General features: G+C 36.4%; 1 protein-coding gene across 7 annotated transcripts in view; it reads right to left on the minus strand.

Moving 5' to 3' along the window:
* LOC136836908 (alkaline phosphatase-like) overlaps window positions 1-16,105 on the minus strand; it is a 110,705-nt gene that overhangs the window by 16,704 nt on the left and 77,896 nt on the right. For all 7 annotated transcript variants that reach the window (XM_067101351.1, XM_067101357.1, XM_067101352.1 and 4 more), the window contains one exon: window positions 14,553-14,636. In XM_067101351.1, coding sequence (XP_066957452.1) covers window positions 14,553-14,636 — 84 coding nt within the window. The remainder of the gene's footprint in view (window positions 1-14,552; window positions 14,637-16,105) is intronic.

The raw sequence follows: 16,105 nt of genomic DNA on the forward strand, positions 1-16,105 counted from the left end.
GGCTGTTCGTTATGACTCGGCAAAATTCCACGGAAAGTGACTGGGAACTTTCTAACGAAAATCCGAATGAAATGAAATGCTGTGGTCGATTTTAACGAATTTCCGTGATCTCACCTTGTTGAATATATATGTTTTTTAAAATGTGATTGGAATTATTTGCCTTTATGGAGTCTGCGGTTCGTCCTTTTCATATTTTTTTGCTGTTAATGCAATCGGTTGACCTTTGTTATGTTTGGTATTGTCTTTGAGTTATATATATATATATATATATATATATATATATATATATATATATATATATATATATATATATATATATATATATATATATATATATATATATATATATATATATATATATATATATATATATTATATATATATTATATATTTATATACATACATGCATATATATATAATTTATACAAATATATATATATATATATATATATATATATATATATATATATGTTATATACATACATACATACATACACTTACACGTGCATATATTTAGGTAGGTGGAACTTTACAGGAAAGTTACACTAAAATATCCTTGATTCTCTGTTGGTTTCAGGGGCGGATTACGTACTTGGTTGTTAGCTAACTTAGGTGGGTAGCAGTCAGGTTGGAAAAAGGTCTGGGGCTATTAACCTCACCCCAAACGATGACAAATTCATATATATAACAGTAACATAAAAACCAGTAGCCTACCCATGACTGAGTAAAATCGTAACAACGGCTACCCACTTTCACTGCAAACCAGTCACTCTCCCTTTGTGCAATCTTCAGCTTACTCGTCACAAACTTCCCCAGTACCTCTTATGCTTAACAAAGAGCAATATCACCCAATACCTCTTATACTTAACAAACAGCAATATCACCCAGTACCTCATATACTTAACAAACAGTAATATCACCCAGTACTTCATATACTTAACAAACAGTAATATCATGATAGTTCTGTGAAATTATGATCACCTGGCTAGCTGATTTGAAGGTAGATTGTCGTAAATGCAATTACGAATTAGATTTTGATCAGATTTGATAATTAGGTTTTATAAGGTCGCAATATTCGTGATGGCAGTAAAATTGATTATTAATTAGGATTTTTGAAATTTAAAATATTCTTGAAGCGTATTGCTACGACATCGGCAATTACAGTAGTTCACATTTGTAATTATTCGAGTGTATCACTTTACAGATATAAAATTTCACTCACTTAATACTAAGTTTATTTGATATCATCACTTTCTCGTGATCTTAAATGGAAAAATAAAGTCCGCAGTAATAAGTATGCACGAGTATATTGCCATAAACAAGAAGCTTTCGCCAACTTGATCAGTTGGTCTCTCCAGCCTGAATAAACAGAAATAATGGTATATTATTTAGGCTGAGGAAGCCAATTGATCAAGTTGGCGAAAGTTTCCTGTACATAGCAATATGTATTAGTATATTGCTAAATACTGGAAGCTTTCGCTAACTTGATAAGATGGCCTCTTCAGCCTGAATAGTGTATTATTTTATTTCTATGTTATTCAGGCTGAAGAAGCCAGCAGATCAAGATGACAGTATACTACTTACATCCTACTGCGAACTTTATTTTTCCATTACTAAGTTTGTTACATTTTTTGCTCGCCGTAGATTAAAAAAACATTTTTAAAAGCAATTCAACGTTATGGCTTTACTGACACAAAAACTTTCACTTTTATTACTTTTTTTTTTTTTTTAAAAACAGCAAATTCTTTGCCGTGTTCTCATAGGCTGTCATGAAATGGGTAATATCATTTTGTAATTGAACAACCGAGCAGTCTCGCTTTCCACTGCATTCGGATTCCTGTCGTTTTCTGAATTGTTATCTAAAGGTCTAATTAAAGAACCACTGCATCATCTTAGACTTTCACTTTTCAGGAAATTATGAATTTACAGAAATGGAAGTGACAATTCTACTAGATGTTATGAATAAGGTATTATTATTATTATTATTATTATTATTATTATTATTATTATTTAATGCTACAAATATTTATTATGGATAGTTATTATTATTATTGTAATGCTACAAATATTGTGATTGAAGCAGTGGATGAGTTAGTCTTTGTTATTATTATTATTATTATTATTATTATTATTATTATTATTATTATTATTATTATTATTATTATTATTATTATTGTAATGTTACAGATATTGTGATTGAAGTATTGTCTTTGTTATTATTATTATTATATTATTATTATTATTATTATTATGCTACAGATATTGTTATTTATTTATTATTATTATTATTATTATTATTATTATTATTATTATTATTATTATTATTACTCAAAAAAACAAGACTATTAACTTGCTGAACAAGTTTCTGCTTAATACATATATATGACCCTCTGTCATGAAAGATACATAAAAAAACAGGAAAATATAAGAAAACGCAACACACAAGAAAATTATTGGTAAAGATGAACAAATATGCAAACTCTCTCTCTCTCTCTCTCTCTCTCTCTCTCTCTCTCTCTCTCTCTCTCTCTCTCTCTCTCTCTCTCTCTCTCTCTGTATATATATATATATATATATATATATATATATATATATATATATATATATATATATATATATATATTATATATATATATGTAGAATCTACTGGTCACTCTTACCAGATACATATGTAATTGTAATAGATAGCCACAATTCCCTCTTAACTTCTCGAACTCTTCGCGCTTTTTTGGATATGCTCGTTTCCCGCGACCGGGCATCACAGTCTCTTCAATTTCTTGCGTTTGGATCTTACGGCTTTGTAGTGACAAGCATATCCAAAAAAAAAAAAAAAACGCGAAGAGTTCGAGAAGTTAAGAGGGCATTGTGGCTATTGCAATTATATTAATATATATATATATACATATACATGTATATATATATACATATATATATATATTCATTCTATCTTATCATACCACCATCTTCGGTATTCAAGGATATTTGACACAACCCCAAAGGGAAAGACAACATACATCAAAACAAGAGTAACATGAAACTTTAGCTTGTCAGCCATTGTCGTTATTTGGGACTTATCAAAGATTGACATCTGATAGGCGTTGTAAATTCTCTTGTTTATGTCACCTACTGAGAGAACGATACTTTCATTTTTCGTTAGACAATAAATTTTGCGGTTTTGCCGACTGGAAAGAGGAGAAATTCCATCTATTGTCAGGGACGCGGGGTTTTGTTTACAGCAGTCAGACGAGCGTTCTGTCAGATTTGAGTTAATTGCAATTTTGCTGCTGCTAATATGATGTTTTTATGTCATTAGAATTGTTGGTATTGTTTTTTTTTTCCTTTTTTTATTTTCTTTCTTCCAGACACATGTTTTTTTTTATTACACACACACACACATATATATATACATGTATGTATATATATATACATGTATATATAACTGAAACACGAAGATATGGAGCGCGATGAATGTATAAATAAAAGCAAATGCCGCGAAGTATACGTGAAACAACGGTCCTTTACTAGCGGTCTGCTAGTAAAGGACCGTGTGTCGAAAGGCCTAGCAACCACTCCGTTGTTTCACTTTTCCTACGTGGCATTTGCCTTTTATATATATATATATATATATATATATATATATATATATATATATATATATATATATATATTGTCACTTTGTTGTGTTATTTTATAATTAGTCATTTTATTCTAGTTTTTGTAAAGCATATGAACTGTATTATTATCCATTTAGTCTGTTTTCCTCCTCCCCGGTGGTTTGTCTGTTTAGTAATTGTCACTAATGACCATTCTGTCTTTTCATATTTTTGTGAGCGAGTGGTGCTGTCACCATGGCGGTGTCGGAGATTCTTTCGACTGAAGGAGTCAGTTGATCTCTGAGCCTTATTACTCCTGGTGACTGCTGATTTTGCTACCTAACGCCTGCTTGGATGTACTATTATTTAAAGGATTACACTTCATCCAGCCTCACCCTCGGCTCAGTAAATGTCGAGGGGCTAAAACCATAGCCAAGGTATAAGTGAATGATATTTTTGGATTAGTCAGGCGATCTTTGATTGGTCTCATTTGGACGTCCCGAGTTTCCTGGAGGATCGTCAATTGTGGACAGGATCGCTGTTGGATGGGTCCTATCGAGTACCATAATTATATTCATTTGCCTTCACCACTTCACCCCCTCACTTTTGTCTCTGGACGCAGAGACAAGAGGTCATCTGAAAAGATCACAATGGCTATAACTCCAGTGTTACGGTGGACAGCAATATATGATTAAGGAGATCGGGGGCCACTGCTCCAGTGTTTCGGAGGAGGGAAATTATCACTAGATTAATTAGTTTGTAATTGATAGGTTGTTCTTACAAACGAATACCTTCTCCTATCTTGAACCCCTTCTCTTTGTGGATGTATCTTTGCTTTTTCTGTCTTAATTGGGTAAGTGTGTTGGTTTATAAATCTTTCAGGTTGATTGGTGTTCATTAATAATTGTATTCCGAGGTTCAGGAATAACTTATTATCTGCATATTTTTGTATTAAATTTAAGTGTTTTTGTGGTGTTTACGTTTTCCCCATGAATTGATTTTTGCACTATTAATATTGTTTGAGAGCTATTCCACTGACTGTGGACTTAGCTTGTGGTTGTGAACAGAGTTTGATAAGAGTTATTTAATTTTTAGTAACGGAGGAAAAGGATTATTATATTATTATATATATATTTTACAGATTACAGAGAGCAGAGAGAGAGAGAGAGAGAGAGAGAGAGAGAGAGAGAGAGAGAGAGAGAGAGAGAGAGAGAGAGAAAGTGACTAGTCCCATGCCCTTCATCAAAAAAGACTGCGAATCACCGCAGCCGGCCAACTACCAGGTACGCAATCCGCTCTTTAGGGTTACAGGGTCACTTTCGTAGGAACTTGCTCAGAGAGTAGGTTTAAGCCAAGTTTTCCGTGCCTGCCATGTAAAATACCATGCGTTGTCTCAGCTTGAAACAAACGTAACTGTCTGATGCGAGCAGCAATAGGTCATGATTAGGTCTGAAAACCAGAATAGTTTAAAAATAGCATTTTTAACTGATTAATCAATAAAATAAGGTGGTTCAGTACAGAGCTAACGGCCCCGCGTGGTCAAGTACCAAGAGGTACCAAAATCTACAACAAAATTTAGCAGTCTGGAGAAACCGGCAATGGATCACAATAAGGCCCTAAAACCAAGAGACTAAGTAAGAAGGTTGTGGGTCATAATGAGGCTTGGAAGCCTGTAGAACGAACAGACAATGGGTCTTAATGAAGCCCGAAAATCATGCGGGTGATCAAGAACAATTTCCATCACCGAATCTTGACAGAAGAGCGGGTAATTTCCGTGACAGCTCAAGATGAAGAACTCTCTCTCTCTCTCTCTCTCTCTCTCTCTCTCTCTCTCTCTCTCTCTCTCTCTCTCTCTCTCTCTGTGGGGGTCACACAAGAGGTCATCTGAAAGAATGGGTCACAATGACGAGAGACCTCGATTGTGGGGGTAGTACGTCAGCTCGAGACAAATCGTCGGGGGGTTTCGTCACAGGAAATTTGCTCTGGCAGCCAACGACTGAGAATCACTTGGATTTCACGATGATGCTGCAGTCTCCGTTCGTGGAGTGAAGAAGAAGAAGAAGAAGAAGAAGAATGGGAATGTAAACAAACGAAGCCTTCAAAGATCTTGTTCTTGCTTCATTTTTACCTTGACGTATTGGTATATTTCGCTTCGTTTTCATCGTATAAATTTTAAAAGAATTCTGGGATTTAAAATCGTATTTCTCTGTCGAATCAGCATGCTGCTACTGAAAATTTATTATTATCATTATTATTATTATTATTATTATTATTATTATTATTATTATTATTATTATTATTATTAGATGGTGAAGAAATCAAATAGAATTTGGTGTAAATGTGAATATATATTAGAAATATATATTTGTATATTTCTAAAATAAGTATTTACATTTACATCACTGAAGATTTCTTCACCATTTTTCGTGGAAGAATGGATTATAATTATTATTATTATTATTATTATTATTATTATTATTATTATTATTATTATTATTATTATTATTATTATTATTATTATTATTATTATTATTATTATTATAATTATTAAAGATTAAAACAACACTGCCAAAGCATTTAACCATTCATAAACATCAAGAGTGAAACGATTTCAAACTTGTCTGATTCCAAAGTCATGGTCTTTGGCTCACGAAGAGAAGGTTACGGGAAAGAGAATGCAGTCCAGTAATACTGTAATGTTTACATATTTTCCAAGAAATGGCTAAAACAAGGCCCCTTACTGGACAAGGTTAGTGTATTCTCACTCAACCACCAACCTCTGACCCAATGACGCCAGAGGCTTCGGTTCTGGGCAGTATCTTCCCAGTTGTTCATTTTGCATTGACCTATCTTAGGTCAGACTTCACAATCTGAGGAGTAGTCCTAAAAGAGAGTCTTCCCACTTTGTATTTCTCCATCAGTGCACCACTGGAGGCTTTTCTACAGAATTTCTGTAGCGGCCCTTCGGCCCCTAGCTGCACCCACTTTGTAGACTTTTATTTTACCCCTGTTCCCGATTCCTTTCTTCAGTATTGTTTGCCAACCTCTCTAACTATCGCTTCTTGGTGCAAATGTCGGGGTGTCCTCCCAGTTCCATCTTTAGAGCCTTGTACTTCAGTTTTGGTTTCTGGATCTCTTTAATTTTGCTGTCCAACCACTCCAACTCCCTCTTTTCACTGAGTGCTTGGCTTGACAGCCTAAATATCATAATCAGACCTAATCCGTAGATGCTTGAATAATAAATAATTTTGATGATACGAAGGAACTTCTTGACACTTACAGAACAGAACAGCACTACAGTGTTGCAGAAATACTCACTAGCGATCGCCCTTATAGCGTGGTAGTGCCGTCAGTGCACCTCATGCGGTGCACTGTAGGCATTACTTAAGGTGCTTTGCAGCATGCCTTCGGCCCCTAGGTGCAACCCCTTTCGTTCTTCTTACTGTACCTCCTTTCATATTCTCTTTCTTCCATCTTACTTTCCAGCCTCTCCTAACAATTGATTCACAGTGCAACTGCTTTGAGGTTTTCCTCCTGTTACGCCTTTCAAACCTTTTTACTGTCAGTTTCAGTCTCAGTGCTGAATGACCCCATAGGTCCCAGTGCTTGGCCTTTGGCCTAAATTCTATATTCAATTCAATTCAATTCAAACTGCTGAGAAATAATTTTGATAATACGAAGGAACTTCCTGACACTTAAAGCACACCGCTTCAGTATTTCCGAAACACTCACCAACGAATCGTGATTCATTTAACCACTAATGAAAAAGAAACAGCATTGTTCTTCGCCCTGTCTTCCCAAGGAGCATCACAGCCTTCCTTAAATTTACGAGTAATCGTGGATCATTTAATCGCAAAGAAGAGGAAAAAAAAAAATAAATAAAACTTCCTCGCTTTCCCTTGTCGAAAATTCCTCGAAGGTCACCCGAGGTCACCGGAGTCACTCATGAAAGGTAAATGTGACCATGCATTATTTCGTCAAGGAATCGAGTCCCCTTTCAGTTTCTGCTGGATGACCTGTTACCCGTCGTTATGGTTCTGGTAACTGACGCGTCTACCTGAGCCGTGGGTTGATGAATAGCGGATGGATGAAAAGGCAGTTTTTTTACTTCTTCTTCTTCCTTTCTCCGGGGGCTCTCGCGTCTCACTGTGAACCGTTGCACGTTGCACCGGACTCCTAATGCAGTTGCAAGTTTCAGTTGCAATGTTTGTTTTCTTTCTGTCATTATGAATGGAGTGGTGCGAAAAGTCCGGGAAAGGGTAATAGGTATAGATACAAAATTATCAGTTGAAGAGGGACAAAGATTTATAGGGAGTGTTTTTATTAATATCATCAAACACTGAAGGAAAGAATGCTTGTGTGGTCAAATTAAACAAATAGAATGGAAATAACAGTAAAGAAACGCTGCAAAAACTAGTGAAAGTTTAAAAGTGTTGACGAGAGAGGCAAGTTGCAAAAAATATGTCGGTAGTAAGAAAAAATGAAAATGGTAAAGAATGAGCAGGTGTATAGGAAATGTGAAAAGGCTAGAGAAGATGAAAGGATGGCTTGGAGTATTTTGAGATGGTTCGGTCACGTGGGAAGAATGGAAGATGATTGGTTGGTGAAACGAGTTGAAATTGAGAAGTTTTAGGTGCCAAGGAGGAGAGGAACGCTTACGAAGTGTTGGGAAGACGTTGTCAAAGAGTCTCGGAGAAGGAATGGCACTGACATTTCTCTCTCTCTCTCTCTCTCTCTCTCTCTCTCTCTCTCTCTCTCTCTCTCTCTCTCCCCACCTTGCGCATCCCCAAGGTAAACTGCGTGCATCATCCCTCGTTAAGTGGAAGCGTGTTCTTGAATTAGGAAACCCTTTGAGCCTTATGGCCGACAGGTCTTCGTGTCCTAGTTTCGCAGAGTCGTTTTGCATGAAGAGGAGGAGGAGGAGGAGGTGGAGGAAGAGGAGGAGGAGGAGGAGGAGGAGAAATCCTCTGCCTTCTTCGCGTTTCACTCACTCTCACTCTCTTTTGGTTCTCTTGTTGCTGTGACCCGCTTATTGCTTGATTGATTTGCGTAGTCTGGCGCTTTGAGACCGTTGATTGATTAATTTGCGTAATCTGGCGTTTTGTGGCCCACTAACTGGTTGATTGATTTGCTTAATCTGGCGTTTTGTGGCCCACTAACTGGTTGATTGATTTGCGTAGTCTGGCGTTTTGAGACCTAGTGATTGATTGATTTGCGTAATCTGGCATTTTGTGACCCACTGATTGATTGATTGACTAATTTTCGTAATCTGGAGTTTTTGACTCACTGAATGATTGATTTGTTTAATCTGGCGTTTTGAGACCCGCTGATTGATTGATTGATTTGCTTAATCTGGCGTTTTGAGACCCGCTAAGTGATCGATTGGTTTGCTTAATCTGGCGTTTTGAGACCCGCTGAGTGATTGATTGATTTGCTTAATCTGGCGTTTCGAGACCCGCTGATTGATTGATTAATTTGCTTAATCTGGCGTTTTGTGACCCAGTGATTAATTGATTGATTTGCTTAATCCGGCGTTTTGAGACCCTCTGATTGATTGATTTGTTTAATCTGGCGTTTTATTACCCACTAATTGATTGATTAACTGATTTGCATAATCTGGCGTTTTGTGACTCACTGACTGATTGATTGATTTGTTTAATCTGGCGTTTTGTGACACACTGATTGATTGATACTTCTGTTTAATCTGGCGTGGCGACGACTACACTCATCGAAGCGTGTGTATAGATTTAGAGTGTATATAGACTTACACTTAATCCGTTTTTCACTTCAGGTCATCTTTTGGTTAACGAGAATCGAAATTAAGTTACTTCCCTTGAAGTAGCCTGACCTGATTTCGTATTACTCCCATGGTGTGACACCTGACCTGATTTCATATTATTCCCATGGGGTAGCCTGACCTAATTTCGTGTTATCCCCTTGGTGTGACCTGGCCTGATTTCATGTCACTCCCATGGGGGTAGCCTGACCTTATTTCATATCACCCCCATGGTGAGACCTGACCTGATTTCATAGTACCCTCAGCCTGACCTCACCGCTCTAATTTAGCAGGAGTGATAAGCGTGAGACACAAGATTGCAATCTGGTTGCAAAATCTGGGATAAAATTGTTAGCAAAATTTCAGTTGATCAAAGCCATTCATACACTGCTTCATCAGTCCAATTTAAAAATCAGTAAAATTCACAGATTTGTCTAATAAAAAAGAAACGTTGTTTTAAGTCAAATTGAAGACAATTTAAAAATCAAAGGAAGCGTTTTGTACTTTCTAGTTCAATATATCAAGTGCTTCAGTTTTAGCTGGATTACTCAAAATTATCATTTGGACTTCTGAGTAAGTCTGTGACCAAGAATAAATTAAAAATTTTCCCTCTAAGTCAAAACTGGGATAATTTATTATTATTATTATTATTATTATTATTATTTATTATTATTATTATTATTATTATTATTATTATTATTATTATTATTGTCTTCATAAGTGAAATTAGCATCCTAACAAACATGGAGCAATAGAGCAATCTGAACACGTATAAGTAGTCTGAAATCACCTGTAATCTGAAATCATAGTGGTAGCATGAAAACACTTTCAGTCTATTAAAGTGGAAATCTGAAATCAATTTCGTCCTGTCTTCGGGTAACTGAGCCACGTTTTCATTTCACTGATGTTTAGGTGAAACAATAATAATCTGAAATTAGTGCCGAGGGGCCAATAACAGAGTGAAATCTATTTTCCACTCGGAAATCTTTTGGTACAAGTTGTTGGTATTCAGGAAAAGAGCATAGATCATTTAGATTCATGTTTCCTTTGGGGGGCCTGAAGGAGTGGTGCCGTGGTGTGAGTGTGTGTGTGTGTGTGTGTGTGTGTGTGTGTGTGTGTGTGTGGGGTGAGCTAAATAAATTACAATGTGAAGCAGTGATCAAAATAGGTAGAATCGACTCCCCAGCGGAATCGTTTCAGTAGTTTTAAACTTTTAGACTTTATGTTCAAAGTCAGTAGGTTGCTTTAGATGACTATGTATTTTCATCGGTGCTGAATTTCCATTTTCATCTTTTAATCAATGTTTCGAATTTCTTGATGTTCAAGCAGTCACGAAATGGAAAGTCGTGCATTTAACGCAAACATTTCCAGTGTCTTTTGCTCTCCTTGACAAATCACCCACTTTCTAGGGTGTGACATTCATGTCTTCTTATAATTAATTTTTCCTACTGTAAGGATCATTTGCAAACACCAGGACGCGGCGTTTCTTATTCCTCTTTTAAGAGATCGAAATAGGACCAGCTGCCCCAAATAATGCGAATAGAAAAAATATTGAATTTAAAACCACCAACTGTCTATAATTTCTTCAGAAGTGTTTCCAAATTTTCGCTTCTTTTTTAGTTCTTGGGTCAACGTATTGAAAAGTAGCAGAAAAAAAGATTATATTATTTTGTATAGGTCTGGAATAGGTAGGAGCACTGGTTGCCAATACCATAGACCTCTGTTGACAAAGGGTACGCTAAATTCTCTTAATAATTGCTCGTCTAAAAAACTGGTCATTTTTCTACTTTGTTAATGAAGAGGGACAATAGATTTATAGCGATTACACAGATTCTCTAGAAAAATAGAAATTGAAGTAGTGTTTTTATTAATATCATCAAACACTGAAGGAAAGAATCATTGACCTGGTCTGTGTTTTCTTCAGATATGTTTGAAAATTGTTGCATGGAATGGAATAAGATTTTCAGTAATTATTCCTACTTGACAGTTTATATATATATATATATATATATATATATATATATATATATATATATATATATATATATATATATATATATATATATATATATATATATATATATTCCACTTTTCATCATTTTCATACTTCTTTCTGCTTTTTTACTGTCTACCATGAGAAAAAAAGAAGCTTGATTTTAATGTAGCAAATTCCTTTGACGCTTAGTGAAGTATTGGGTGTATGAGAACTTTCCGAAATATCGACTCGAATTAGAAATAAAATAAAAAAAAGTTTCTCCTTTCTCAACCCTTGCGCCTCTCGCATTCGATCCCGAAGCCGGGAGAGGAAGGAAGGGCATGGGTACTTTTCCTTATAAACTCGATATGCCCAAATTATCCTGAGCAGGGAATTATGTACCTGGTTGTTATTGGATTGTTGTGGATCACAGTAGGGTTATGAAGAGAAAATGAGAGAAGTAACTAAATAAGACGTAAGTACTCAGAGCTCGTCAAAATGTTCCCAGATATTTGGCAAAAGTCTCTCTCTCTCTCTCTCTCTCTCTCTCTCTCTCTCTCTCTCTCTAAAGAGAATCTGACGAATTTCTCTCTGTGCGTCCGAGGAACATTGTTGGCTTCTTGCGAAACGTCTTCGCTAATGGAATTGTTCTTGATCAGACAAACCTGTTTGGGGCCACTGACAAAGAAAAGAATTCTGCATACACCTCGCTCTTATGGTGAGTGCATATCTGGGTCTTATTTACTCGCACGAGACTTTGTCTTTGTAAGATTTTCATTCATTGTCGGTCTCCTAAAGTTTAAAGAGTTGAGGTGCAAAGATTATATAATTATCGAATTGAATTGAATATAGGGTTTAGGCCAACGGCCAATCACTGGGATCTGTGGGGATCATTCAGCGCTGAAACGGAAATTGAGAGTAAAAGTTTGAAAGGTGTACCAGGACAACCTCTCAGTTGCACTATGAATCAGTTGTTAGGAGAGGGTGGAAAGTAAGATTTGAAGAGGGAGAATATGGAAGGAGGTACAGTAAAAGGAATGAAAGGGGTTGCAGCTAGGGGCCGAAGGGACGCTGCAAAGAACCTTTAGTAATGCCTACAGTGCATCGCACGAGGCTCACTGACGGCGCTACCCTGCTCAAGAGGCATTTGTGGGGGTCCTTATAATTATCAAGATATTTTCCACAAATAAACGATTTCAAATATCTACATCTTTCTGTTACGTGATTATGATTAGGTTCTGTGAAAATTAAAAACCAAGGCATGTATACCCATGAAACATAAAATAAATACAATCAACAACTTGAAATTGATAAAAATGAATTCAAATTAAAACACTTTCCCGCTGAAGGCAGAGTTATCGAGTATATATCCAAGTTCGGTTTTAGTTTCCTCTATATTTAACGAAATCTATCGGTATATCTGAAAAGATTCAAACCTGTTACTGACGCTTTGTGGAGGATACGTCACGAATACCTAGCTCTGGCCCTTTACTGATGTTAATCTAGGAACGGAAAACAAAAGAAACAAAAGATGGTGTTACGTCATCGAAAACCCTTCGGTGATATTGGGCACCGTTCGCTGCCGTCTATATCTCCAGCACCTCTTGTACCGCCATGTTTTAAACGTTACTACTCTCTCTCTCTCTCTCCCTTTCTCCAGACGTTACCCTCACTTTTCCCTACGCATTATCATTCTTCCCCCTCCTCCTGTATCCTCTCCTTTCCCCTCCCTCCCCCTAAAACATGCCATTTCCTCCCTCTCACTTTCAACACGGAATGGAATGACTACTAGACCTGTGGGAGAGGAGGAGGAGGAGGAACTCGCTGCGCATGCGTGACCAAGTCCTTCCGTGCCAGCTGGAGGGACGAGTCATAAATAAACTTTCAAACTGTCGTTAATTGATGTGTAAAATCATTTTAGTTATGCGGTAGGGTTCTGACGTAGTTCTGCAGTTGTACTTCTATGAAAGGAAGCTTATTTTCACAATCAGTTTCTATTTCAATCTCGTTTTTAGAAGCGTTATATAATAGAGACGTTAGTGATTGAAGGGTGTCAGTTTTAACTACATTAGCAGATATTAATTTACCAACCAAAGGATTTCAGTTTTAGGTACGTACTCCATTAGCATATGTCTGGAGGTTGGGGTTTCTTCACTAAAACCTTACCCCAACCAGGTTTGAATCTGCTCACTGGCTTTGTAGTGATAAATATTCAGAAAGTTTGAAGAAAATGCAGTTGCGTCCGCCTCAAGAGGCACTGGTGTAGGCCTGTTTACCAAACACAGATATCTGGCAAAAGTGACCAGCAAATTCTCTCTCTCTCTCTCTCTCTCTCTCTCTCTCTCTCTCTCTCTCTCTCAACGAAGCGAAGACAGCCCTATGTTAAAGAGAATCAACTTCCGGACGAATTTACCATGCAGTTGCGTCCCGCCTCAAGAGGCATTTGTGGGTAGGCCTGTTACAAACACAGATATTTGGCAAAAGTGAACAGTACATTCTCTCTCTCTCTCTCTCTCTCTCTCTCTCTCTCTCTCTCTCTCAGACGAAGAGATGTTAAAGAGAATCAACTTCCGGAAATTTACCATGAAGTTGGGTCCCGGCTCAAGAGGCATTTGTGGGTAGGCCTATTACAAACACAGATATTTGGCAAAAGTGACAGTAAATTCTCTCTCTCTCTCTCTCTCTCTCTCTCTCTCTCTCTCTATGTTAAAGAGAATCTCTCTCTCTCTCTCTCAAGAGGCATTTGTGGGTAGGCCTGTTACAAACACAGATACACACACTCACTCTCGAAGCGAAGACAGCCCTATGTTAAAGAGAATCAACTTCCGGACGAATTTACCATGCAGTTGCGTCCCGCCTCAAGAGGCATTTGTGGGTAGGCCTGTTACAAACACAGATATTTGGCAAAAGTGAACAGTACATTCTCTCTCTCTCTCTCTCTCTCTCTCTCTCTCTCTCTCTCTCTCTCTCAACGAAGCGAAGACAGCCCTATGTTAAAGAGAATCAACTTCCGGACGAATTTACCATGCAGTTGCGTCCCGCCTCAAGAGGCATTTGTGGGTAGGCCTGTTACAAACACACACATCTGGCAAAAGTGACCAGTACATTCTCTCTCTCTCTCTCTCTCTCTCTCTCTCTCTCTCTCTCTCTCTCTCAACGAAGCGATGACAGCCCGCGTTACAGAGAATCGACTTTTGGCAGAACTTACCTTGAAGTTGCGTCCGGGATCGTTCAGTATGAGCTGTTCTGCAATGTCATCGCAGCCACCCGCATCGTGGCCGTCACTTGTGATCTGCATCGAGATAAAAAAAAAAAAAGTATATATGAGGAGTTAGACTTTATAACTTTTTGGATGATATAAAAGTTTTACAAATAAAAATATAGAAAGTTGGAATTTATTACTTTTTAGATTACATAAAATTGTTTTACAACATAGAAATATATAATAATTTAGAGTTTGATTACATAAAACAGTTTTACAACAAAAAATATAAAAAAGTTAGAATGTACAACTTACTGAATAACAAAAAATAAAAAGTTAGAATTTATAATTTTCTGAATGATATAAAACATTTTACAACATTGAAAATACAAATAGTTGGAATTTTTAAATTTTAGAATTATATAAAACACTTTCTCATAAACCTTTTTTATTTATTTATTTTATTTTATTTTATTTTATTTTATTTATTTATTTATTTATTTATTTATTCATTCATTTATTTTTGCTTCTGGCATACTGAACCTAAAAGCGTTTAACATCAAGATGTCATATTTAATCACAAGATTTTAGCTACTCATCATCTCTGCTTCCTATTTGGCGTCCTGTTTTCTTTTGCTTATTTAATCTGTGGGAGTCTTTAATATCTGTAATCTGTTACCATTATCATTCGTTATTTTCATAAATTTATAAACGAAAGGTATAAAAGTATTTGTAAATCATATATCGATGGAGGGAGTGTTTCTGGAGACTTTGGAAGAATGATTTCTTCTATTACGCCAGTTACGCTCCGGGATGCATGACCTTGTTTGCTGCGACGCCAGGTTGTATAAGGAAATCAATCAATCATTTACTGTTATTGTTTAGTTATTGTTTCCTTCTTTAAATCTGTTAGGCATTAGTTGTTTACTTTTCATCATTTATTTATATTAATATTTTCATTCATTTAAGCCATTAGTTGAATTTTTATTTTGGTCCAACATTAGTTTTAACCTTCTTTCGGTAAAACTATTATTTCATTAACTTCTTTTTATATTTAACATAGTTTTTTGGTGGGTGGGGAGTTTGGGCTTACTGCAATTTTTTTTTTTTTTTTTTTTGCTAATTCGAGATATGTTTGACATTTTACCTTCCCTTAAAGATTCCGAACGACTTAATGTTCCAACAATTACATGCGCGTGCAAAAACCAGTTACACAGAAAATGTGGTGGTTTTTGTTTGTAGGTTTGAAGAAATGCGACTGGAACTAGTTATCAACGGTCATGAAGCCTTGAATTTTTAAAGAGAACACGCCTGAATGATGGCCAAAAAACGCATGCGCCCAGACGCTTGCTAACAATTAAACGCGCTCAAACGTTGACAAAAATGAACACACCCTGGCATTGGTATAAAATGAACACGCCCAGACGTTGACAAAAATAGACGCAACCAGAAATGGCAAAAAAATAAACACGCCCAAACTTTGACAGAAATAAACGCACCCAGGCTTCTGTATAGAATGAACACGCCCAGAAATTGACTGAAAAAACGGTCACGCCCTT

Source organism: Macrobrachium rosenbergii, chromosome 57, assembly GCF_040412425.1.
Source record: "Macrobrachium rosenbergii isolate ZJJX-2024 chromosome 57, ASM4041242v1, whole genome shotgun sequence".
Lineage (NCBI taxonomy): Eukaryota > Metazoa > Arthropoda > Malacostraca > Decapoda > Palaemonidae > Macrobrachium > Macrobrachium rosenbergii.